The 26,790-nt window shown below is 39.5% G+C and overlaps 1 protein-coding gene across 1 annotated transcript in view; it reads right to left on the bottom strand.

Moving 5' to 3' along the window:
• nek10 (NIMA-related kinase 10) overlaps window positions 1-26,790 on the bottom strand; it is a 104,015-nt gene that overhangs the window by 31,922 nt on the left and 45,303 nt on the right. The window contains exons 20-28 of the mRNA XM_078420782.1: window positions 26,378-26,423; window positions 25,400-25,521; window positions 19,153-19,255; window positions 12,733-12,808; window positions 10,345-10,474; window positions 9,207-9,277; window positions 3,481-3,694; window positions 2,096-2,276; window positions 1,657-1,731 (exon numbers count right to left, since the gene is read on the bottom strand). Of these exons, the coding sequence (XP_078276908.1) occupies window positions 1,657-1,731; window positions 2,096-2,276; window positions 3,481-3,694; window positions 9,207-9,277; window positions 10,345-10,474; window positions 12,733-12,808; window positions 19,153-19,255; window positions 25,400-25,521; window positions 26,378-26,423 (1,018 nt within the window). The remainder of the gene's footprint in view (window positions 1-1,656; window positions 1,732-2,095; window positions 2,277-3,480; window positions 3,695-9,206; window positions 9,278-10,344; window positions 10,475-12,732; window positions 12,809-19,152; window positions 19,256-25,399; window positions 25,522-26,377; window positions 26,424-26,790) is intronic.

Here is a 26,790-nt window from a genome sequence, read left to right as displayed (position 1 = left end):
GTGCAATACTCATTTTGCTCATATTTTCTGCAATTTCTGTCCTTGGCCATGCAGGTCACAATCATTAACAGCATTGATGTAAGAGGTGATCTTAGTGTCCATAACTCCATGAAAGTGTAAACTTAAGTAGATAGCACTCTATCTAAAGAATACATGCTTGCTTTCATAGGTCGAGGCATTTGGTACAAGAATTATGAAGTTATGATGCAGCTTGAGAGCAAATTGGTGAGACCACATTTGGAGTATTGCGTGCAGTTCTGGTCGCCCCATTACAGGAAGAATGTGGAGGCTTTGGAGAGGGTGCAAAAGAAATTTACCAGAATGCAGCCTGGATTAGGGGGTATTAGCGACAGGGAGAAGATGGACAGACTTGGATTATTTTCTTTGGAATGCTGGATGTTGCAGGGAGACCTGATAGAAGTGTATAAAATTATGAAAGGCATAGATAGGGTAAACAGAACTCTTTTCCCAGGATGAAAAAATCAAATACTAGAGGGCATAGCTTTAAGGTGAGAGGGGCAAAGTTTAAAGGAGTTGTGTAGAGCAATTCTTTTTTACATAGGTGATGATGGGTTACCAGGGGTGGTGGTTGAACCGATATTATAGTGGCATACGAGAGACCTTTGGATAGGCATATAGATATGCAGGAAATGGAGGGATATGGATTATGTGCAGGTGAATAGGAACTGGTCCAGGCTTCATGTTCAGCACAAACATTGTGGGCCGAACGACGTGTTCTCGTGCTGTACTGTTCTATGTTCTAAGAACTGGTTATCAGTTGGACAAGTGCCGGGACCCAAGGCTCGGTAACACTATCTGCAGCCGCCCCTCATTCAGTTCCGTTCTTCTCCTTTTCCTATCAGAATTCTGCAGCCTTTCATTCTCCACTTGTCACTTCTCAGCTTCTGTCACCATCTCCACCCTTCCATCCCCTACCTGATGGTTATCCACCAATCAATACCTCACCTGTATCCACCTATCGCTTGCCAACTCTTGCCCCATTCCTCCTCCCACCTCTTTATACAGGCTCCTAACTCTCTTTTCTTTCAAGTCTGGATGGTGTCTTGACCCGAAACATCAAGGACCCTTTTGTTCCACAGATGCTGCCTGACCCACTAAGTTCCTCCAGCTGCTCTCCTTTTCCTTGCTTTCCATACCTATTCTCAGTTAATCTTCTGCATAAAGAAATTCTTTTGATATCTCTCAAATTACCCTGAATAAATTCACTCAACATCCTCTTATTTTATGCATAGGGAAAAAAAACTGCAGATGCTGGTTTAAATCGAAGGTAGACACAAAATATTCTCATTTCAGGAAGAACATTTTAATAAATGAACAGGTATGTTAGTTTAAATTGGTGATTCCATGGAATGCAGTCACAAGTAAATTTGGTAATCTGATCTGGAACTGGTGTTCTGTAAATTAATATGTCATTAGCTTGGAAATAGGCTGTCCAAAATAATTCAACAGCAAATTGCCCCTTCTTTCAATATTATAGGAAGTTTTACAAAATCTGAATGGAGAGTTTTGTTTGCCAGGAGCACACATGAAGATTTTCTGGATCCATTCACTTCCATTTTGTAGATGAACAGAAGTACTTTTAGATAACAAGCTGGTATAAAGTGCCAGACTTTTATTGGAATCCATTTCACTTACTCAAAGTAGAATCTTTTATGGGGCTCGGACTTGAGTTGTTTGAGTGATCTGAAATGTTCAACTCATCTTCCAATTCTAGATAAACATTCACAAGACAACAGAGGGAAAAATTAACATATTTTAAACTGAAGACATGCTAAGAGGTCAGTTTAAGATTTTACGGTTTAACAGGTTTTATATCAAGAACCATTTTTCATGCCTGAACAAGATACCCATCTTATATTATTCAGCATGACAATTATAATTATATTAACAGACATTGTTAATGATATTACCAAAATAGATTATTACTATATAGCCAACTTAAATTAATTCGTAATGCTAATAGTTGTATGGAAACTTTTTGATATTTTGACATACTACATTTTCAATATGTAATAGCATTTATTTTAGCACGTCGCATTGATGTAATCCTGTTGTTAAAAAATCTTATCTGTACCTTTGTCTATGTTTTCTGCTGGATTAATATTCTCAAGAAATACTGCATCGTTCAGTCTCTCATCATCTTTAAGATGCAAACTATGCAAGTCATCCACTGGGTTGTCAGTTGTTTCTGATGATTTGCTCTTCAGACTTGCTGTTCCACTGCTGCTTCCAAGGCATGACTTATCACAATACTCCTTTAATGCACAAAGGTAAACTTGAAAAATAAATATAACTTACCATTGCAAAAGTATCTAGCCAGATCAACATAATCAAATAATTATTATGGCACAGAGGAGAGTATTCAGCCTATCAAGTCCTTGCCACCTATTTCCCATTCTCTCCCTAAAGGCATTACAGGTTATTTTTCCTCAAGTGTTTATCCAATTCTGCTTTGAAAGCCTGGATTAATTTTGATTCTATCATTCTACTGTAGCAACGTTCATGCTTATAGTAACCAAATATTACCATGCAAAAGGGAACCAACTCAACTTACTGTTGAATTCCTTGAAGGGAGGAAATTCTCACCTGACGGACTTCTGACCTGGATATCTACGTTGCATTGTGCATCAATATGCATTATTTACACAGATGTAAAGCTTAATTCAACAATCCCACAGCATCTCTCAAAGTACCTGCCAACGCAATCCTTGGTACCTTCAATTACTTTTTTCCAGTTACTGGCTAATGACAGTACACAAGTCTTGTGGCACGAAGATGTGTCTATCTTAAGCTAGATATGGTTCCTTATCCCTGCTCATCTGCCTGGACTTGATCTGCCATGCCATCAGTTGTTACTTTGCAACATTTCTTGATTGGCAAACCACTGTGCACCTGAACAACAACATTTGGGTCCTGAAGATATTCTAGCCTGCAGTAATGGTGCATTGTCAATGAATAGATTGATCAACTTCAAGAGTAGGCTTAAGGAGCTGCACTTGTCAATGAGAATGCTACTGCATGGTTTAGAATACATTCAAAAACAAATGAAATATATTTCCTAAGGTTCTGCATTGGCTTTCCACAGGATACAATTCAGGAAGAAGCATTCCTGTGATGACTTTGCTTTTCAAAATTCAGCATAGCAACAATATACAGAGCAATTGCTCCCAGGAAAAATTGTGACAGCAAAATAATGCAGATGCTGGAAATATTCAGTCACGTGGTATTTTTGTAGATTAAAAACTAATTGACATGAAACATTAACTCTGCTTCTCCTTCCAAATAAAATGCTGGCCTGCTAAGTATTTCCAACGGAAAGTAACAGTGTTCTTCATATTCATATCCTTTCCAGAATGCAATATGCAACAAAAAGAGGTGCCTGCTTGAGCATTTTTTTAAATTCTGAATGTAACCTAGCAGATGAAAGCATTCAATGACATTTAATAAAACAAAACGTACCTGTGATATCATGGAGAGCTGATGGTGATATGTCATGACATTTCTGTTAGCTTCCATGAAATACCTTTGTGTACGCCGTCTCTCCCGATCAAGCTTCTTCTCCATAGCTATCTGCATCGTGCATAAACTATCCATGTATTTCATCATGATATTTGAAATCAACGCACTCACTTCTACCACATCTGGTCGTGCTTCTGAATCAGGAGTCAAACATCTGTAGATATTTAAAAATAAAGATATTTTGATACTGTAAGTAAAATCTGGTTGTATTTTATTAACTCTGTATCCGTCTATTCCAAATCCATCCTCTCTAGCACCACGTTTGTGTGATTCCTGTGTGTAGATTCAACTGTGTCTCATGGTGCAATGTAACGGTCACATTTTACTAATGCTGTCATGGACAATGCATCGGCAACAATTAAGGTGGTGCAAATAAGATCAAGTAGCTTAAACCCATATATTCACTAATCACTCCTCATAGACCCAGTCTATCAGCTTCACTAACTCTGCATTAACTCTTCAGGGTCTGTCCCAGAACAGATAGTAGTGATACTGAGCGATTCCCATGAAGGGCATTTTGAGACCTTGTTATTCTCATTATTTCTTCCAATATTATTCAACCTTGAGGAATACAGACTCATCAGCTGAAGAAGGTGTTAATCAGGTTTTCTCATTTATGTCCACCCGAAGCCATGAGAGGTCAATAGGGTCTAGAATCAATGTGGATTCCCAGAATCAAACCTTCCCCTGCCCGTACCCCACTGGTTTTGATTGAATTGATTGAATGATGCAGCACGCAGGCCCACTGAGTCCACTCCAACCATTGATTACGTATTCCCACTAATTCTGTTATCCTACTTTCACATCCATTCCCAACACACTAGAGACTATTTACAGAGGAAAATTAACATACAAATCTACACATCTTTGGGATGAGGGAGGAAACTGGAGCATCTGGACAAACCCCACGTGGTCACAGGGATAACATCATGGTTGTCATCTCCGCTGTGTCTGTCCTGACTGTGCGGCACAAGTGAGAAGGTTGTGCTGAAAGCTCCACCAAGCATACCTAAAAATGAACTGCTTACCTGACTAAGTTGCAACATAGTTACATGCACATCAAAAATCAAAAGCAGCATACGTTCAAACAAAGAATGCCCTGTAACATTCATATCACATAAGTGCCAGCCAATAACCAGCTCTAATAAGAGAGTATCCAATCTGCTCTTGACATTCAATGGCATTATCATCACTGAGTCTCCCACCTTTAGCACTAATTTTTCTTTGGAGCAAGAGAAAATCCAGCTATCACCCCCGACATTCAATGGTATTATCGTCACTAGGTTCCCCCACTATCAATATTGTGGAGGTTACCATGGACCAAAAACTGAACTAGAATCGTCATATACACAATATGCCTATTTCAGCAGGTCAGAGGATAGGAATCCTGCACTCATCTCCTAACTCTCCATAGCCTGTCCACCCTCTACAGGTTGAAGTCAGGAGTGTGATGGACTACTGGGATTTCTTCTGGGGTAGGGGTGACCTGTACAAGAGGGACGGGTTGCACCTTAACAGCAGGGGGACCAACATCATGGCAGGCAGGTTTGCTAGTGCTACACGTGTGGCTTTAAACTAAGTAGTGGGTGGGAGGGGTTGACAAATTGGGAATATGAAGATGGAGTTAAAGGGGATGCGAATACAGGAGAAAATGCAAAGGACTCTCAAATAAATGGGAAGGGAAGTTCTAGAAGAGATAAGAGAGTAAGGTCAGGGTCAATTGTGACCGGTGTGAGAGGGGAGATGAATACCGAAATTAAAGTGTTGTATTTAAATGCGCGAAGTATAAAAAATAAAGTGGATGAGCTTGAGGCTCAGTTAGACATTGGCAAGTATGATGTTGTGGGAATCACTGAGACATGGCTACAAGAGGACCAGAGCTGGGAACTGAATATTCAGGGGTACACAACATATAGAAAAGACAGACAGGTGGGCAGAGGGGGTGGGGTCACTCTGTTGGTGAGGAATGATATTCACTCCCTTGCAAGGGGTGACATAGAATCAGGAGATGTAGAATCCGTATGGATAGAAATGAGGAATTGTAAGGGTAAAAAGACCCTAATGGGAGTTATTTACAGGCCTCCAAACAGTAGCCTCGACATAGGGTGCAAGTTGAATCAGGAGCTAAAATTGGCATGTCGCAAATGTAATGCTGCGGTGGTTATGGGAGATTTCAACATGCAGGTAGACTGGGAAAATCAGATTGGTAATGGACCCCAGGAAAGAGAGTTTGTGGAGTGCCTCCGAGATGGATTCTTAGAACAGCTTGTACTGGAGCCTACTAGGGAGAAGGCAATTCTGGATTTAGTGTTGTGTAATGAACCTGATCTGATAAGGGAACTCGAGGTAAAAGAGCCATTAGGAGGCAGTGATCACAATATGATAAGTTTTACTCTACAAATTGAGAGGGAGAAGGGAAAATCGGAAGTGTCAGTATTACAGTAAAGCAAAGGGGATTACAGAAGCATGAGGCAGGAGCAGGCCAGAATTGACTGGAAGGAGGTCCTAGCAGGGAAGACGGTGGAACAGCAATGGCAGGTATTCCTGGGAATAATGCAGAGGTTGCGGGATCAATTTATCCCAAAGAGGAGGAAAGATTCTAAGGGGAGTAAGAGGCACCCGTGGCTGACAAGGGAAGTCAAGGACAGCATAAAAATAAAAGAGAAGAAGTGCAACAAAGCAAAGAAGAGTGGGAAGCCAGAGGATTGGGACCCTTTTAAAGACCAACAGAAGATGACTAAGAAGGCAATACGGGGAGAAAAGATGAGGTACGAGGGTAAACTAGCCAATAACATAAAGGAGGATAGTAAAAGCTTTTTTAGGTATGTAAAGAGGAAAAAAATAGTCAAGGCAAATGTGGGTCTCTGGAAGACAGAAGCAGGGGAATTTATTATGGGGAACAAGGAAATGGCAGACGAGTTGAATCGGTACTTTGGATCTGTCTTCACTAAGGAAGATACAAGCAATCTCCCAGATGTTCTAGTGGCAAGAGATACTAGGGTGACGGAGGAATTGAAGGAAATCCACATTAGGCTGGAAATGGTGTTGGGTAGACTGATGGGACTGAAGGCTGATAAATACCCAGGGCCTGATGGTCTGCATCCCAGGGTACTTAAGGAGGTGGCGCTAGAAATTGTGGACGTAATGGTGATCATTTTCCAATGTTCTATAGATTCAGGATCAGTTCCTGTGGATTGGAGGGTAGCTAATGTTGTCCCACTTTTTAAGAAAGGAGGGAGAGAGAAAATGGGAAATTATAGACCAGTTAGTCTTACATCAGTGGTGGGGAAGATGCTGGAGTAAATTATAAAAGACGAAATTGCGGAGCATTTGGATAGTAGTAACAGGATCGTTCCGAGTCAGCATGGATTTATGAAGGGGAAATCATGCTTGACTAATCTTCTGGAATTCTTTGAGGATGTAACTAGGAAAATTGACAGGGGAGAGTCGGTGGATGTGGTGTACCTCGACTTTCAGAAAGCCTTCGACAAGGTTCCACATAGGAGATTAGTGGGCAAAATTAGAGCACATGGTATTGGAGGTAGGGTGCTGACATGGATAGAAAATTGGTTGACAGACAGAAAGCAAAGAGTGGGGATAAATGGGTCCCTTTCAGAATGGCAGGCAGTAAATAGTGGGGTACCGCAAGGCTCGGTGCTGGGACCGCAGCTATTTACAATATACATTAATGACTTGGATGAAGGGATTAAAAGTACCATTAGCAAATTTGCAGATGTTACAAAGCTGGATGGTAGTGTGAACTGTGAGGAAGATGCTATGAGGTTGCAGGGTGATTTGGACAGGTTGTGTGAGTGGGCGGATGCATGGCAGATGTAGTTTAATGTGGATAAGTGTGAGGTTATCCACTTTGGTGGTAAGAATAGGAAGGCAGAGTATTATCTGAATGGTATCAAGTTAGGAAAAGGGGACGTACAACGAGATCTGGGTGTCCTAGTGCATCAGTCACTGAAAGGAAGCATGCAGGTACAGCAGGCAGTGAAGAAGCCCATGGAATGTTGGCCTTCATAACAAGAGGAGTTGAGTATAGGAGCAAAGAGGTCCTTCTGCAGTTGTACAGGGCCCTAGTGAGACCGCACCTGGAGTACTGTGTGCCGTTTTGGTCTCCAAATTTGAGGGAGGATATTCTTGCTATTGAGGGCGTGCAGCATAGGTTTACTAGGTTAATTCCCGGAATGGCGGGACTGTCATATGTTGAAAGACTGGAGCGACTAGGCTTGTATACACTGGAATTTAGAAGGATGAGAGGAGATCTTATTGAAACGTATAAGATTATTAAGGAGTTGGACAGGTTAGAGGCAGGAAACATGTCCCCAATGTTGGGGGAGTCCAGAACAAGGGGCCACAGTTTAAGAATAAGGGGTAGGCCATTTAGAACGGAGATGAGGAAAAACTTTTTCAGTCAGAGAGTTGTGAATCTGTGGAATTCTCTGCCTCAGAAGGCCGTGGAGGCCAATTCTCTGAATGCATTCAAGAGAGAGCTAGATAGAGCTCTTAAGGATAGCGGAGTCAGGGGGTATGGGGAGAAGGCAGGAACGGGCTACTGATTGAGAATGATCAGCCATGATCACATTGAATGGCGGTGCTGGCTCGAAGAGCCGAATGGCCTACTCCTGCACCTATTGTCTACTCCCCACTTGTCCAGATGAGTACAGCTTCAACAACACTCCAGCAGATTGTCACTATATAGAACAGCCTGGTTGATAGGCATCCCATCCACAACTATTCACTCATTCCACAACCAAAGCAGAGTGGCAGACGTTTCTCCAATCTATAAGATGCACTGCAGCAACTCACTCTAAGATGGCACCTTCCAAACCCACAACCTCTACCAGCTAGATGAAACAAGGACAGCAAAAGCATGGGAAGTTTGCCACATGGAAGTTGCCCTCTAAGGCACATAGCAGCCTGATTTGGAAATATATTACTGTTCCTTTACTGTGGTTGGCTCATATTCCTGGAACTCACTCCCGAACAGTATCATGGCTGTACCTATATTTCACGGGCAACAGCAGTTAAAGAGAAAGCTCACCACCATTTTCTCAAGGCAATTATCGAAGAGCAATTAAATGCTAGTTCAGAATGGCCCACATCCCTTGAATGAATAGTAGTAAAAAAATATGGAGATTAAATGTTGTAAATGAATATATGAAAAATAACTGAGCAACCTGTGAAGCAAAGTACCCTTAATCTCATAGAGCTTTCCTTACTCTAACAACTTCAATATTACAGCCTTATTAATAAAATGTAAAACAAAATCTGTGGTGCATTGTATACTTTGTGTACACTTGCTGCCATTGGCACACATAACTCGTTATTAAGGGGCTATATGATACAGCATTCTACGATTGATTTCTAGGAAGAATTTCCATGAGACTTTTCTGTAATAGATATTAATTTGCTGTGTGAGTGATAGCTTCTTCCAGTAAAACTATTAATTACACAACTAACACTTACCTTTGTCTCTCCATTAGGGCTCATTATGTATTGTCAGCTAGACTGTTTTTAACAGCTTCGAGCAATATCATTCATCTTGTTGTGGTTCTATTGGTACATGATGCTTTGCAGATATACAATTTGATTGAGAATTAATCAGTTTGATTCAGTTGAGCTTTTTCAATAATTACTTGACATATAGCATACATTACCTTTTGATAGTCTCTTGTACTTTGTGAGAGTAGAGTCCTTTTGGTATTGGTTCATATGCTGCTTCTACAATCTGTTTGAAATAATTTTTAAATTATTCATATTCAAAAACTAGGATATCTTTGTAATCACCTTGCCATTGGTCAAAATTCGCTTTGTTATTAAGAAATGGGGCAAATCCCACTCAAAAGATCAAGTAGGATTTCATTATTGAATGTAAATTGAGTTCACCAGATTTAATAGAATTAATAGAGAGCATCATCATGACAGAGAGTTAATAAATTTGGACCTTATGAGCCCTCAATCCATCAGCTGCAGATGACTGATATTTTGTTTAATGTTTATTCTTGCCTTCTGTAGAATTTATTACTCAGTCCATAAGAAGCTGATGGTAAGCCACTATTTTAAATCACCAACAAGTTGACATTACGGATTAGATTGCCACTAAGGAGGAAAATTTGCTGTCAGCCATGCTGATGAAATATTGATCATCATCCAAAACAGATCAAAATTCTACTATTTGAGAAAGGGCATTACAATTGCTATTGTCGAGTCTTCTAACTCCCCTGTATCTAGAAACAATTGGAAATTGACAACCGTTGGGCTTGAAAGTTTAAAAAACTACACCTGCTCGAAATCTGAAACAAAAATAAAATGCTGGAATGCACAGATCAGGCAGCATCTGTGGAAAGAGAAACAGTTAATTGTTCAGGTCAAGAACCCTTCTTCTTTAGGCATCCTTCGCCAACCTAAAACGCTTGCCATTTAGACCAGATGACCTATTTACTTTAACTCCTCCCAGCCTTTGCAGTACCTCTTCAATAATTTTCAAACCATCCATTATTTCAACTGCACTCATAATTTGTGGATTAACTCATCAAATAAGTCAATCGTTCATAAGATTGTGAGCTGCCAAGACAAAGCCATGCCGAATGTCCATATTTAGTGCATGTCACTGATTGAATAAATATGCTCCAATAAGTCCGTGATATATTTACCCGCACGTATAGATTCTGTTATAGATTTCATAAATAACTGAGCTGTTAATAGTTATATCAGCGATAAATATTAGTTATATTTGCTGCTTTGGTTTTGTTTAAATTTACATAAACTCATTTATGAATTCCTTGATTTTCTTACCTTTGTCGCCAATGAGAGCATGTTACTGCTATAGAAGGGAGGATTCAACGTTGCCATTTGATACAGTATGCATCCCGCAGCCCAAATGTCTGCCTTCTCTCCATATGGTTCACTCTTCACTACTTCAGGACTAAATGGAATAACAGATGAGTAACAAGTGCTGATTGAAGTAATAGTATTATAACTAATGACATAAGATAGCCTGCTTGATTCTTATTGAAAAGAATTACAGAGATAATCAAAATTTCATGAGCGTGTACCACAATCAAAATTAGTCCAAAATGTCCAGAACCATAATGCCACTATTTCTTTCATTTCTATCTATAACTTTGCCAAATTAGTGGAATGGTTTGCCAAATTAGTGGAATGGTTTGCCAAATATTAAGTCAACCGTCTTCCATCAGAAGCATAACAGTAAGGTTATTCACTCACCAGAGAAACTGGGAGCTAGAATCTCCTGGTATTTTGTAGGGGTAGTCAGATTCCACTATTTAACAATCCAATGTGCAACAGGCGCTTTGACCAACTATCAAGTAAATCCATGTCGACTATCAAAGCACCTATATTTACATTAATTTAGTTTAGTTTAGTTTAGAGATACAGTGCAGAAACAGGCCCTTCGGCCCACCGAGTCCGCGCCGACCAGCGATCCCCACACATTAACGCTATGCTACACACACTAGGGACAATTTACACATACACCAAGTCAATTAACCTACATACCTGTACGTCTTTGGAGTTTGGGAGGAAACATAAGATCCCGGAGAAAACCCATGCGGTCGTGGAGAGAATGTACAAACTCCGTACAGACAGCACCCGTAATCGGGATTGAACCCGGGTCTCCGCCGCTGTAAGCGCTGTAAGGCAGCAACTTTACCGCAGCGCCACGGTAGCCGCCCTGACCTAAATCATTTTTTTTCATTGGGTTTGTATTGAAGTTCACAAAAGGGCAACAAATTTGATTGCAATGTGTGCTGGTAACTTAATAGCAATACTTAATTTGGCCAATATATGTTGCTTATATAATTTGTTCTACTACTAAGAACATATGATTTAAATGTCACATATAGGAGGAATATCTTAGGTTACAGAACACATTAATCTGCTGGATTAAGCAATGGCAGATGGAATCTAATCCTACTTACAAGGTGATGTACTTTGGGGGTCTTCATAAGGCTAGGACATGTTCTATGAATGTTAGGGCCCTAGGGAAAATTGAGGAAGAGGGACTGTGTATGTCTATATATCCCTACAGGTAGATAAGATGGTGAAGGCAACAGATGGAATGCTGGCCTTCTTCGGCCGAGGCGTGAAATTTAATGGAATGAGGATTATGTTACAACTTCGTAAAACGTTTTGGTTTGGCCATAACTGGAATTTCATGGGCATTTCTATGTGCTACATTATAGGAAATATGTAATTGTAATGGAGAAGGTGGAGAGGTGACTTACAAAGATGTTGCCTGGCATGGGTACTCGATGGTCGGCATAAACATAATGGGCTGAAAAGCCTGTTTCTGTGCTGTTTAACTCTATAATCATCATTCTCAAATGATCTACAGTAATCTGCAATGCAACAATTTGGAAATCCCAATGACTGCATCAGAAGGAAATATTTGCTAAATTCTCTTGTGATTCACTGGGACTCTGGATTCCACTCACTGAGTCCCTGGATCCTATGCTCCCTTTCCACTCATCAAGGCTCCAAGATCCTGCACTCCCTTCCCATTGCCGGGTCCCTAGTTGCAGTGCTCACTTTAAATTTATGTGGTGTAGTTGAAAATTAATTACAATAATATGTAACATCAAAAAGAAGCTAATTAAAAGCTGTAGAAACAAGTTTTTACTGACAAGATATTATATGACAAGTTTTGACTCAGAATATCAGTAGATTTTCACATTGTGGCAGGACTTCAAAGGTTGTTTGAAGCCAAAAACAAATTCAAATTTACATTTACATTGTACCTAAATTCATTGCAAGATTTGCGAGGACCGAGCTTTCATCAGCATTCGCTTCTCTACCTCATTCCCAACCTACGTTGAATTTCCACCCCTAAAGACCAGATAAATATTGTGGCCCAATTAAGATTGCTATGAAGTAGGTTAAACCTTTTAAACAACATTAAAGTATCACCCAATTCAAAGACTATGCATTCCATTAACACTCAATTCGAGTATAGAATCTAGGCATTTCACTGAAGTCTGAAAATAATCACATGGAGCCACAAGACAAGATGCTCCACAGAAGGACGGAACAACACTCCTCCAACAAAATAGATTTGATTAGATATTCACAGGTTGTTTGCAGGACTTCAGTGTTTATTTGTCCCTCTTTTCTTGTACATACAATAATAGTGACTGAACTTCAAAATGCATGTGTTTTGCTTACCAAGAATATAAGATAGTCCCAACAACCGAAGTCATCTTACTGTTTTCTTGCTTCTGTTTTGCAAGGCCAAAATCAGCTACAATTGAAAATGTGCAGTAAGAAAATAAATGAACAATATACAAAAAAAGAATTTCACTGTACATATGATAATAAAGAACCATTGAACCATTACAAATGTTGTGTACATGTTGGAAATCAGTACAGAAATTGTGCCAAACTATTATATCATTAACATTTGCTTTGGAAAAGTTTGTGTGAATATGTAGGTTTACAGTAAGTAAGATGAATCATTTTGAAATTGTTCAAATACAAGCGATTAAAAAAGAACAATCCAAAATAAATGAGATCCCTCTGTGAAACAGAGAGTTCAAGAAATACATCAAGGTGTATAGAGATTCAGCACAAATGGCACTTTATACAGCATCAGAGAGTTATCAACTAAACCAGTAAGAATACCCAGTTTTTCCGACAGAGGCTTCCATGGCCTTGAGTTACTGGAAACAACAGACACGTTGCATTGTAACTCAATAATAGATTATCTGGAGCTCACAAGAGATGTTAGAATTAGCAGGAAATCGGTGGGCGACAGAATCTGAGAAGTATGTTTTTTTTATATACAGTGCAGTATGGGGAGGTGGTAAAATCAGTTACAATCTTTAAATTTAAGTGGCATTTAGATAAACTCAAATAGAAAAGGCATAAAAGGATTCCATCCTAATCAGGTCAAATGGGATTAATGTAGATAGGCAAAAAAGTCAGTTTGGAAGTGGTGCGCCAATCGGCCTGTTTCTGTGCTGTAATAGACTGGAATAGATTGGCAACACTGATGGCTATCTGCGTGCTCTGCACATGATATTAAGACATTTGCCTCCATGAAAGGAGTTTGCACAAACACCAGGAGCATCTGCCTTCAACCTCTCTCTCATTTTTTTAAGCACAATGGGCAGCACAATGCTGCCTTACAGCACCATAGACCCGGGTTCGATCATGACTACGGGTACTGTGTTTGTACAGGTGCTCCGGTTTCCTCTCACACTCCAAAGACACGCAGGTTTGTAAGTTAATTGGCTTTGATAAATTTGTAAACTGTCCCTAGTGTGTAGGATAGTGCTACTGTATGGGGGTGATCGCTGGTCGATCAGACGCGGTAGGTGGAAGGGCCTGTTAATGTGCTGCAGGTCTAAAACAAAGTAAACTAAAGTAAACATGTCCAAGGAGCATCTTCTCAATCTTCAAACCTTTAAAAAAATTGAAAAATAGTCTAGACATAAAAAATGTACTCAAATTAAATTCTGGTTTGAAATCAAAGGTAGTCACTCTCTTACAATCTGCCTATTGTCAATCTCATGTCAAGGTTAGTGCTCTCAAGTCACCTGTAGAATTCACCTCTTTTGTATACTTTTTGCACACAGTAGGATACACATTGAGTATTGATAAATTAATTATTGGTGAGTCACTGGTGTCACACACAGCCCTGATCAAGATACCTTCCAGTCTTTCTCTCATGATGCTGAGATTAGGCCAAGGGTTCATAGTTCTCTTCACAAAAAAAAACTAATATTGATCAGCACAAGTTAAAATGCAGACCTCGTAGAACTGACTGTTCAACTGATATGAACTCACATGACAGAAGACTACCAGAAGTAAGGTTTTCAGTGACATTAAACAAATGCCATGTCTTAGTAGTGTTGGCAGGCAAGAAATCATCTATAACTATGACCTAACTAGCCTAAACAGGACAGGAACAGAGAACAAATTTACATACTTCAAAGGAAGAAATTGAGATTAATCTTCACAATCGAAAAGAAAGAACTTCCATTTAAGGTACTTCATCATGACTCTGAAGTGTACTGAAATAGTTTGCAAAAATGAATTATGTTTCTGATAGTTACTGTTATATTTTGAGCAAACCTTTCAGACATTTTGTGCAGACCAAGATCCCACATCTACCAATGTAATAAACATCTCAATTTGATGTTATTATTAAATTGATTGAGAAAGAAATATTGGGTATGAGCTTAATGTTTCTTTTTAAGAATTAGTAATGTAGCGCTTGCTCCCTATTGCTACCCTTGTGTACCATTTGTTCAATTATTTCATCTCTTCCTCTAGAAGTCTTGAAAGGACAGCTAACTGTAACATCACTGCCTCGGTAACATCATCAGTAGCAATGCACGACATTACCAATTCTGAATACAACTTGCATCCTTTTATTTTTACAGCTCAACAACTGTAATTTCAGTTAAAGTGCTATATTACATGCAGTTGAGAGGATAATAATAATCTCTCTAGATATAATTAATTGCAGGATGTGTGCTGTAAAAAGCCTTTTCTTTCCCTTTTCTTAGTACATCAATGCAGAGGATGCAGGCTAAATTTAGTTGATTTATTTCATGATGTCACAGTGAATTATATCGCATTTAAACATGAAAGGGATCGGAGTTATGTACGTCATTGCATATATTAAGTTATATTTTGCAATTTCTCCATCAGGCATTTTACATTTTATATTATTAAATTCATTGAAAGCCAAGAGTCTGTGAGAAAACTGCAAGCAGAATGGATTGATTTACACAATTATTCAAAGATAATAAATTGACAATATACTGTAAGATGAATATAAGTAAGGACTGCCAGTATTAATTTTTAGATTTGGATTAGGAAGTAATGGGATTAGTTGCTTCACGATTGAACATGCATTAATTTGGCTGGTACTTCAGCATCAGCTTCCCTTTAATAAAGATTGAGCTGCTAGATCACATGCAGCCCCTTAATAACAAAGAATGGCATACTTTTTTACTGAGATGTTTGCCCTTTCCGAAACGTCTTTAAAACCTCCCTCATAACTTATCTTTCTTTCCATTTCCCATTTTGTATCTAGCTCTTTTGTTCTAAAAAAATACTTAATAATTTGCTACATTAAGAGAAATTCTTTGTTTCTTTTATAAATTTAACTTCATCCAGTTTTCTAAGCAAAAATGAAATTGTTGAAGCATTTTCTCAGTAACTATCAAAATAAAGAAATCCCATTCAAAAAGTCAGTTTAACAACTTACACCCAAATGTCTAACTTAATAAAATGTTCAAAAAGGAAAGGTGACAAATGAGGATAAAGGCGGATAAATATCTTTGAAATATACCTCATGCTTCTCTGTGAGGCAAGAAAATTGTGGGGAACCTGACAATAAATAATAGCTAAATGCAAGTGACATGCCAGGCAGCTGAAGAATAGTAAATGTGGTACCTTTATTCAAGAAGGGCAGTGGGGATAAGCCAGTTAATTACATGCCAGTGAGTCTAATGCGAGTAGTAGGGAAGTTATTGGAAAAAAATACAGATGTTCAGTATTAATCTGCATTTGGAAAGGATGGGATAACCAAAAATGTTGACTCAGGTTTTAATAGGCAGAGATCTAACCAATTTGATCTGAGGTTTTGAAGAAGTAACAATATGCAGGGTGAGAGCAGTTTGGTTGATGTAACCTAGATAGACTTTGGTAAGATCTTTGACAAGTTCCCACATGGAAGGCTGGTTCAAAAAGTTAGGGTCTATGAGATCCAAGGCAAGTTGGTGAATTGGATCTAATTTGACTTGGTAACAGGAGGGAGAGGATGATGATGGAGAGATGTTTTTGTGATTAAAGCTTGTGATCAACAGCGTACCAAAGGAAAGGGTGCTGGGACACATACTGTTTGTCATATATATTAACAATTTAGATACAAATATAGGAAGAATTATTGGTAAATTTGCAGATTACAAGAAGATTGGCAGTGACGTTGATAATGAGGAAAACTAGTTTTATGTAAATTGGGCAGAGCAATGTCAGATGAAATTTAATCCTGATTAGTAAAGACAATGCATTTCAGGAGGTCCAACAAAGGTAGGAGATCCACCATGAACTGTAGAATTGAGGAAAAGAGTGATCTTGGTGTACGTTCATAGATTCCCAAATGTGGCACCACCAATAGGTAAGAGAGTGAATAAGGCATATGAGGTACTGGCCTCCATTACTTGAGGGCTTTGAATAAAAGATTATAGAGGTTATAGTACAATTTCACAAAACTTTGACAGATTGTTGTTCAGATCACTATATCATAGAAAGCCCATGACTGCATTTGAGAGGGTGCAGAGGGAAGTGACCAGGTCATTGCCTGGTAATGCACACATTATCCGACACACACCCTAGTACCTTCTGTCCTGTAGAGTGGGCTGACCAGAGAGGTCTGTCACTCTCCTTTGAAAAAGTTAGAGAGTGTGTTTCAGTGCGAAGTCTGTCAAAGAGTGAAAAACCACCCATTATTTAAACAACCAATGGCACACATTAAGTGAGGGAGCAGCCCTGCGCAGGTTTGGCAGATCAACGACGTTGGCCCACTTCCTCTGCAACAAAAATATCAATAACTTTTAACAATGGTCAACACCTTCTCTGACCTTTTAATGGTAATTCCTTCAGTTAAGGCAGACCAGGGTAATACCTTCCGTGGCCTTCAGCAGCTTATATCTTACTACATGGATCACACTTTTCAGGACTGAAGGTCCTGATGATGAATTCTAACAACAATAACTTCATGCCTACTCCGATTCATACTCTAGCTTCCAAACTGTCGAAGGGTGGAAATAACCCTCCGCAAAAGGTAAAAATTATTCCAGATGGGCAAGGTAATACATTTTGGAACATAACACAGGGACAGTGAATGCTGGTTTGTTTAGATTCGTGAACACCTACAGAGCTCAAATAAGATATTTTACTTGAAATAAGAGCAGGTATTACTTTGTCTTTCAGCTTCCATGGATATCAGACCATAGTACTTGCTTTTGACCAGCACGTGTGGTGACTAGTGTGTAGGAAGGAACTGCAGACGCTGGCTTAAACTGAAGATAGACACAAAATGCTGGAGCAACTCAGCGGGACAGGCAGCATCTCTGGAGAGAAGGAATGGGTGATGTTTCGGGTCGAGGGTCTCAAGCCAAAACATCACCTATTCCTTCTCTCCAGAGATGCTGCCTGTCCCGCTGAGTTACTCCAGCATTTTGTATCTATCTATGTGTTGGTGATTGTTTGGTTCCGGCAACCATACCAGATGATTGAACCAAAATGGGATTATGATGAATTTGCAGAGAGAAGATCAGCACCTGGAGGATATCAATCTTCTGGAATGGTCATATTCTTCTGTGACTGATGATTTATACTGAACTTTAGAGTATTATTGCTTGTACCTGTATACTCAGAATATATGGTTCGAAGGGTGCTAATGTAGGCTAACAACTCCAAGGGGTGGAATGCAATGTAAAGGTTAAATATTCTATGTAGGCTAAAATGTTGTCAGCTAAATTAGCAGCACCACATTTCAAGCCCTGCTTAGAAAAACAAGTAAACGTTTTCAATTGTTTGACTGAAGGGCTTATTTCTGTACTGCAAGGCACTACATTTTATCCAGAACTACAATGCCATCTAGTGGCAGGACCAAGAAATCCAAAAAGCAAAATATAATGGATGCTGGAAACATGAAGAAATGCTGTGAATAATCAGGAGGGAAATTAGTACCCATGGAAAAAAGAGAGAGGTTAATATTTCATACATATGATACTGCACCAGAATCAGAACTTAAAGATATTCATGTTAGAAGGAATGGAGCAGTATAAACAAGATCAAGAATAAATTATTGTATTAAACACGAAAGGAATAAAACATGAGACTATAAGCAGAAAATAACATGAGATACAGTATTATCAAATATTAAAGATTTATATAAGACCTAGAACATGGGTGAATATTTCAGGAAGGGAAGCCAAGAAAAGGCAAGCCAAGATGTAGAGCTATGTGTGATTTATGTACAATTTATGTTTTATGCGTTGTGTCTCTGTGCTAGTGATGCTGCTGCAAGTAAAATATTCGTTCCACCTGTACCTCACCGCATTTGTGCACATGACAATAAACTTGACTTGACAAACTATTCAAATTCTACTGGTTAGGGAAGGAAATGTCAACAAGGTTTGATCACCACACTAACCATGAACAGCACATCCCAAGCTATAGCTTATATACTCCCAGTGGTCATGGTATACCCATCTTACACAAATATCATGGGGGAAAATAACAAGACAGCTACAAAGTACCAAGTGGACTAATGAATTGCAGTTCTACAATTTTGCTTTTTAGGAATAATATAAAAGGCCAAAGAGGGAGTAGGAGAAATAATTAAAGTGACAAGCAACCAGGTTTTCAGGGTTACAAAAAATCGTTGTAAAATCCTTAGAATCTGCCATCATTGCATTGGTTATTATTTATTTTAGTAGGCCTTAAAAGTTAGTGGGTACATTAATTTATAACAGATTACTTTGAAGTGCACTGACTACACAAAACAAACAAGGAACAATTGCAAGCCTGGTTTGCACAAATGCATTTACATTACATACTTACTTATTGTTACCTTGTCTTGCTCACCCAGCATGATATTGTTGGGCGTAAGATCTCTGTGAACAATTCTTTTTTCTTTGTGCAAATAACGCAGTGCAAGGCATATCTAAATATAAAAGCGATAGAATAAAACTTTGTCAGAAAATTATATTTTAAAAATGTAATACAAACCTAAGTGAATATAACAAATTAAATGATGTGTTCCTAACTGGTTCACATTTGAGAATACTTTATCCTTAAACAGGCCTTAATTTAGAAATACAGAAAATGACTGATTGGGCAGTGAGTAAAGAAAAGGACATGATAATGCTATACTTATTTCACCATGACGTTTTATCAATAAAATAATAAATAGACATACCATAAGCTGGGAAACATTGTTGCACAATTAATTCAAAACTGGATAATGCAAGTTGTATGTAATGAAAGAATTGGAATGCATACTATTTAATGGTTATATTAGAGTTATCAAGCCATATGCTTGATCTGTAATTATCAGATTTATCGGGTTGGTACATGTTGGGATCTCTCAGAAGTTTCAAATGGAACTATTGGTACTTCTCTGTTTTCAAGTTTGAAATTCCTATGCAAATATTTAAGTCCCAATTTGGTCATTCTTTTATGGTGGTTTCCCAACTGCATTCTAATATTGGACTACTGATGTGGTTTACAGTACAGTTCAGTAATGAATTGCTGGGGGATATGCACTAGGTTAGATCTTAATGCACAAGCATTGAGACTGTTCATTTCAATAGAGTGGATGGCTGCTAGGGACATTGGCCAGTACTCTGAGTTAGTTACTTAGATGCTTTTAAATGTTTTAAAACTTTTGAATAACTATTTTATTTTAATTAATTTATTGACTTTTATATTTAACAACACATCATGAGTTTCATTGATTATCTGAAACACACCTGCAAGGAAAGACAAAAATAAAAGGACATTGAGATAATTATTTAAACTCATAGAACTAATGCAATAAACATTTAATACTCAAACTTGCTCTTTTCTTTAACCATGGGAATAGATTTGTTTCTGTACATTTTTTTGAGCATTTACATTCTACTCTGGAAATTCTTTGAATTAAATAAGCATGTGTGGAGATTGAGATGGTTTAGATTGCAAACAAGTGGCGGCAGCGGCTGACTAGCAGTCTGTCCGTCTTTTTTTTCCCTTTTTTTGTTGTGTGTCGGTGTTGGGATGGTTTTTATATATTTTTTTGGGTTGTGTATGTGTGGGAGGGGGTGGTGGTGTGGGTGGGTGGGTGGGTGTGGGGGGGGGGAACTTTTCTCTTCCTCACGGCGCGGGGTGCGGCTCGGCTGCGGGGCCTAACATCGCCCGCTGCGGCTCGGCCGCTGGACTTTACATCCCGGTGCGGCTTGGCCGCTGGACTTAACAGTGCCCGGTGCGGCTTGGCCGCTGGACTTTACATCCCGGTGCGGCTTGGCCGCTGGACTTTACAGTGCCCGGTGCAGCTCGGCTGCGGGACTTAACATCGCCCGGTGCGGCTCGGCTGCGGGGCTTAACATCGCCCGGTGCAGCTCGGCTGCGGGGCTTAACATCGCCCGGTGCAGCTCGGCTGCGGGGCTTAACATCGCCCGGTGCAGCTCGGCTGCGGGGCTTTTCATCGCTGGTGCGGCTCGGCTGCGGACTTGACATCGCCCGGTGCGGCTCGACCACGGGACTTAGCTGCGCAAGGCTTGGTCGCGGGCCTTTCATCGCCCGGTTCGGCCGCGGGACGTTTCAGCGCCCGGTGCGGGGACTGTGCGGGTCGGTCGGGGACGAGCTGTCTGTCCGTGGGCGTGGGGAAGAGAGTGGAAGTTTTGTTGCCTCCATCACAGTGAGGGGGTGTTTGGAGTCACTGTGATGGACGTTTGTGTTGGGGTTATGTGTCTGTTCTTTTTTTTTTTTTTTTCTATGACTGCTATGTAGTTTTGTTCGGTACTTCGGTACCGAACGACAAATAAAGCTCTGTTATACTGTTATACTGTTATATGATTACTGTCACCAGCAACGTGCGGTCAAAGGCCTGAATCTAAGCAGCAGAGAATGCAGCAGCAAGAACAGCAGGTATGAAGCACAGTACATGTCAAGTCAAGTTTATTGTCATATGCATAAGTACAGCGAGGTACAGGTACAATGAAAAATCTTGATTGCAGCAACAAAACAGGCTTAAAACTCAAACACACAAAAACAAATTAATTCTCAATATGCATAAATTATACACATTTCTAAACAAAAGACTGCAAAAACAAGATATTAAGCCAAAAACAGAATTTTAATAAATGTCCATGGTAGTGCACGAGGTAGACCGTAGCATGCTGTAGTCAAGGCAAGTTTAGGGGTTGTGTACTTTGGTTCAAGAATCTGATAGTTGTTGGGAAGTAGCTGTCTCTGAACCTAGGAATGTACAACTTCAGGCTGTTGTACCTACTGCCCTTTGGTAGCAGTATAGGTGGGGATGATAGATGCTGCTTTCTTGAGGCAGCACATGATGTTGATGCTTTTGATGGAGGGAAGGCTTTGCACATGATGCCCTTAGTCCATTACTCCCTGTAGCCAATTGCGTTCCTATGGATTGGAATGGCTGCACCAGGCCGTGATGCAAGCAATCAGGATACTTTTTACAGTACATTTGTAAACGTTTGGCAGAGTATTCGGGGACATATCGAATCTCTTTAAACTGCTCATGAAGTAGAGGCACTGGCGAGCCTTCTTTGCAAGTACATCTATGTTTTGGGCTCAGGACCGGTCATCGGAGATGTTAACACCCAGAAATTTGAAATTGCTAACTCTCGCCACTGACCCATTGATGAAAACTGGTGCTGTGTCACCCGACTTCCCCTTTCTGAAGTCAATAATCAGTCCCTTTGCTTTAAGTGAGAGTGCTTCGAGAGACTGGTCCTGCAGCACATCAAAGCCAGCCTCCCACCCACCTTCGACCCACACCAGTTTGCCTACAGAGCAAATAGGTCTACAGGGGATGCCATCGACACTGCTCTTCACACTGCACTGACCCACCTTGAACACCAGGGGAGCTATGTGAGGATGCTCTTCCTCGACTTCAGCTCTGCCTTTAACACGGTCATCCCGAGCAGACTGGTCACCAAACTTTCCGACCTTGGATTTTCCCAAACCATCTGCAAATGGATCAAGGACTTTCTGACCAACCGCCCCCAGACAGTCAAAATAGGCCCTCACCTCTCCTCCACCATTACACTGAGCACCGGCTCACCACAGGGCTGTGTGTTGAGCCCCATCCTTTACTCCCTCTACACTCACGACTGCGCCCCCACCCATCCCACCAACACCATCATCAAGTTCGCGGATGACACGACTGTGGTTGGACTCATCTCAGAAGGAGATGAGACAGCCTATAGGGATGAAATCCAAAGGCTGGCAGCATGGTGTTCAGTGAACAATCTGGTCCTGAACTCCTCCAAAACAAAGGAACTTATAATTGACTTTAGGAAAACCAGTGGAGATTACGACCCACTCTACATCAATGGGGTCTGTGTGGAAAGGGTACCAGCTTTCAGGTTCCTGGGTACGCACATCGCAGAGGATCTCACCTGGTCTACCAACACCATCACCACAGTAAAGAAGGCACAGCAGAGACTCCACTTCCTGAGGATCCTCAGGAAAACCAACCTGCAGGAGAAGCTCATGTTGTCCTTCTATCGCTGCTCCATCGAGAGTGTGCTGGCATACTGTATAACCACATGGTATGCCAGCTGCTCAGAAAAGGACAGGAAGGCCCTTCAGAGGGTCATCACGACGGCCCAGAAAATCATCGGCTGCTCACTGCCCTCCCTGGAGCACCTGTTCAGCCTACGCTGCCTCAGTAGAGCAGGCAAAATAATAAAAGATCCATCCCACCCCGGCCACCGTCTGTTTGTTCATCTGCCCTCTGGTCGACGTTTCAGGTCGATAAAATCCCGAACAAACAGACTTAAGAACAGTTTTTACCCCAGGGCCATACAAGAACTGAACACTACCTTTGCACTAGGCAACACTAAAAAATCTTTGTACTTAACATAATTGTATTTAATTGTATTTATGTATTTATTTGTTTTTGCATTTATTGCATATATGTTTGTACGCACCGTCAGGATTGGCTATTTTTTAATTTCGTTGTACTCGTTGCAATGACAATAAATGAATATTATTATTATTATTATTATTATTATTATTGTTGAGGCACCACTTAACCAGGTGTTCTATCCCTCTCATGTATGCTGACTCATCAGAGAGGCATCAGTGATTTAGCTAACCACCCTGATGTCATTGGTGAATTTATAGATGACATTGAAGCTATGGTTTCTTCCTAGCTGTTATCAAACTATTGAAGCTGTGGTTTCTTCCTAGCTGTTATCACACTCTCAAACCAAAGTGTAGTCTTAATTTCCCAAGCTACCGCGTTGTGGATCTTGCACTTAAACAAAAATATCTGCACTGTCTCTGTAGTCGTAAAACTATTCTGCACTCTGTTTATTTTCTGTTGTTCTTGTGTATGGTTTGATTGTATTCATATGATTTCCCTAGGTAGTTTGCAAAATAACATTTCTCACTGTATCTTGGTACACACGAAAGTAAAAGTCAATACCAATATTTCTCTGTTTCTCTTTCCACTGATGCTGTTTGATCTGCTGAAGCATTTTCTCTATTTAGTTTATGTTTCCAACAACCGCAGCTTTTGATTTTCATTTTGGATAGATTTCTATGATCAAAAGGCACCTGAGATTATGGTATATTGAATGCAGAGCATGCTCAAAGGGTCAAATGGCCTATTCCTATTCCTATTCTCTCTGTTCATGGGTTTCTTTCAACCATGCTGTTTGAGTGTCAGCAAAAGATTTATTTCTTCTTTTACTGGGGAAGAATATCTCTTATCAAATTACAGAAGCACATGAAGTGAAACATCCTTGTGGATCTTTTGTTGCTTCCAAACCCAGACTTTGCAGATTTAAATTGACCCTTTAATTACTACGATAAGAGATTTTTCATGCAGATCCTCAAGCTTGTTACTGTACAATTTTCATCAAACCAGGAGACAAATATACAACATTTACATTAAATCTAATATCATACAGTAAAACTGCCGACTTTTTCCACTACCTACACCTCCACCAAACCATCACCATGCCTCCTATCCAAAAAATCTCATAATTTCTGAGTTAACATCAAGGTTGATAAACTTTGGACAAAAATGACAGATCTGATTCTGTTTCTGTTCCCTCAGATGCTACACGATTTGCTGAGCATTTTTAGCCTTTTTTATTCACTGACACATAATGCAGATTTTGGGATGAATAAACAGTGCCTACAATGCCTTAAATCTGAGGTTAAATTATCAGCTCCGTTTTGATGTGATATGAATGACATACAAAAACAGCAATGTTTTAAGTCAGGAAATAATTTTACAGTTTATAAAACTTTGGTTAGGCCACATTTGGATTATTATTCACCCCATTACAGGGTGTGGAGGCTTTGGAAAGGGTGCAGAAAAGGTTTACCAGAATGCTACCTGGATGAGAGAGTGTTAGCTATAATAAGAGGTTAGACATCAACTGTTTTCTCTGGAACGTCAGAGGTTGTGGGGATACCTGATAGAAGTATGTGAAATTATGATAGGCATAGATAGGAAAGACAGTCAAAGACTTTTACTCAGGGTAAAAATGTCTAAAATCAGAGAGCATGATTAAGGTGAGAGAAACAGAGTTTAAAAGGAATGTCTGTGGCAAGTTCATTACACAGAGAGTGCTGGTTGGCCAGAATGCACGGCCAGAGTTGGTGATGGAAGCAAATACAATAGAGGCATTTAAGAGATTTTTAGAAAGGCACATGGACACGGAGGAAATAGGGGAATATTTATCACATGCAGGCAGAGGAGATTAGTTGAATCTGGTATCAAGTTCAGCACAGACATTGTGGGATGAAGGGCCTGTTCCTTTGGTGCTGTATTTTTCTATTCTATGTTCAAAATGTCATAACATCATTATCTCTAGTAGCCAATACTGAAAAATATTAGCATAAATCTAAACTGCAAGAGAATTCATCATGTCAGATTAACAAAACAAATTTCCCTCAGTAAGTTTACAATGTATCTTCTATTTCAATGTCAAGATTCCTTCTCTCCAGATCCCATTCCTTCTCTCCAGAGATGCTGCCTGACCCGCTGAGTTTCTCCAGCATTTTGTGTCTGCCCTCAAGATCTTTACAATGTATAAAGACCATAAAATGTTCTTACTTGTATAAATATATTCCATATTCGTTCTTCTGTAAACTTCTGTTGCTTTTCCTTGAGGGAATTAAAGTGCTCACCTAGGGGTGCTCCTTCAATCAGTTCCATTACTATATACAATCTGTCATCTACAAAGAAGAGTAATGTATATTAAACACAAGGGCACAACTATCCTTATTTAGTCTACATCCATAGATTGGAAATATATCTTAACCTTTGTCTTAAATATTTCTGCATAGTGTTAATGTACGGGGATCGCTGGGCGGCACGGACTTGGTGGGCCGAAAAGGCCTGTTTCCGGCTGTATATATATGATAGTTCTGCATAGTGAAAAAAATTAGCAAAACAGAAAAGTAATGAAAAAAAACTCCACCTAAGATAATGTTATTATGCCTATGATAAATTATCTAATATATATTTGCCAGATAGAAATATATAAGGCAGTCAATAAATCGTCATAATACACCTCTGCATTTGTAAGGAACTGATCTGGCAACATAAATATCATAGTAAGCAATAAAATCTAGTCTACTATGACTTGTCATCTACTACAGTATTCATGCACATTCTCTCCCATCTGAGGCAACATTAAGCATGTAATATTTCACGATAATATTTGGTGCTCATTGTTATAAAAGCTATTTTAATGCTGGTGTGAAAACCTGCACCATGGTGCTTACATCATCTGAACGATCGAACAAAAACATGTTGTAACATTGTCATAGAGCTGCTTTATCACAGCACACAATAGGCATGCCACTGAGTTATTTTTTAGTTTTACAGAACAATCATTTTGGGTGAAAAATCATAGCTTTAGAAATGTGAACTATATGAAAGACAATTTACTTATCATTGTAGATGTTGATGCAAACTTGAATTTATGGGATTCATGTACATTACCAACCACTATGATAAATATACAATTTCTTTAACAACGTAAATTCTAATGCCACTTTTTATTTTTATGCACAAAATTATACTTACTTTCCACAAAAGTCTTGTAATATCTAACTACATTTGGATGATGCAGCTGCAAGTAGAGAAATGGTGCAGGACAGAAAATTACTCTAAAAATCATTTATGATCATTGCTGTGCATTATTGTTCAGTCAGTTACTGTAAAACAAGGCAAAGATTTTATTCTCTTCAATAAGTTTAGTTGAGTTTATTTTATTATCACCTGTACAGTGAAAAGCTTTTTTTGTGTTGAGTGCAAAGACAATAAATGTTTATTACTGTGAAGTAATTCTTTTTGCAATGATTTGATTGTGTTATTGGGCATTTTTAGTCACATTTTTTGTCACAAAAAAGAACATGGAAAACAAAAGGAACCGCAGATTCTGGTTTACAAAAAAAGACAAAGCATTGGAGCAACAACGGGCAGAGCAGCAAACCTAG

This window comes from Rhinoraja longicauda, chromosome 2 (assembly GCF_053455715.1).
Source record: "Rhinoraja longicauda isolate Sanriku21f chromosome 2, sRhiLon1.1, whole genome shotgun sequence".
NCBI lineage: Eukaryota > Metazoa > Chordata > Chondrichthyes > Rajiformes > Arhynchobatidae > Rhinoraja > Rhinoraja longicauda.
The sequence above is the reverse complement of the archived record's forward strand: the minus strand, read 5'-3'. Positions and strand labels throughout refer to the sequence as shown.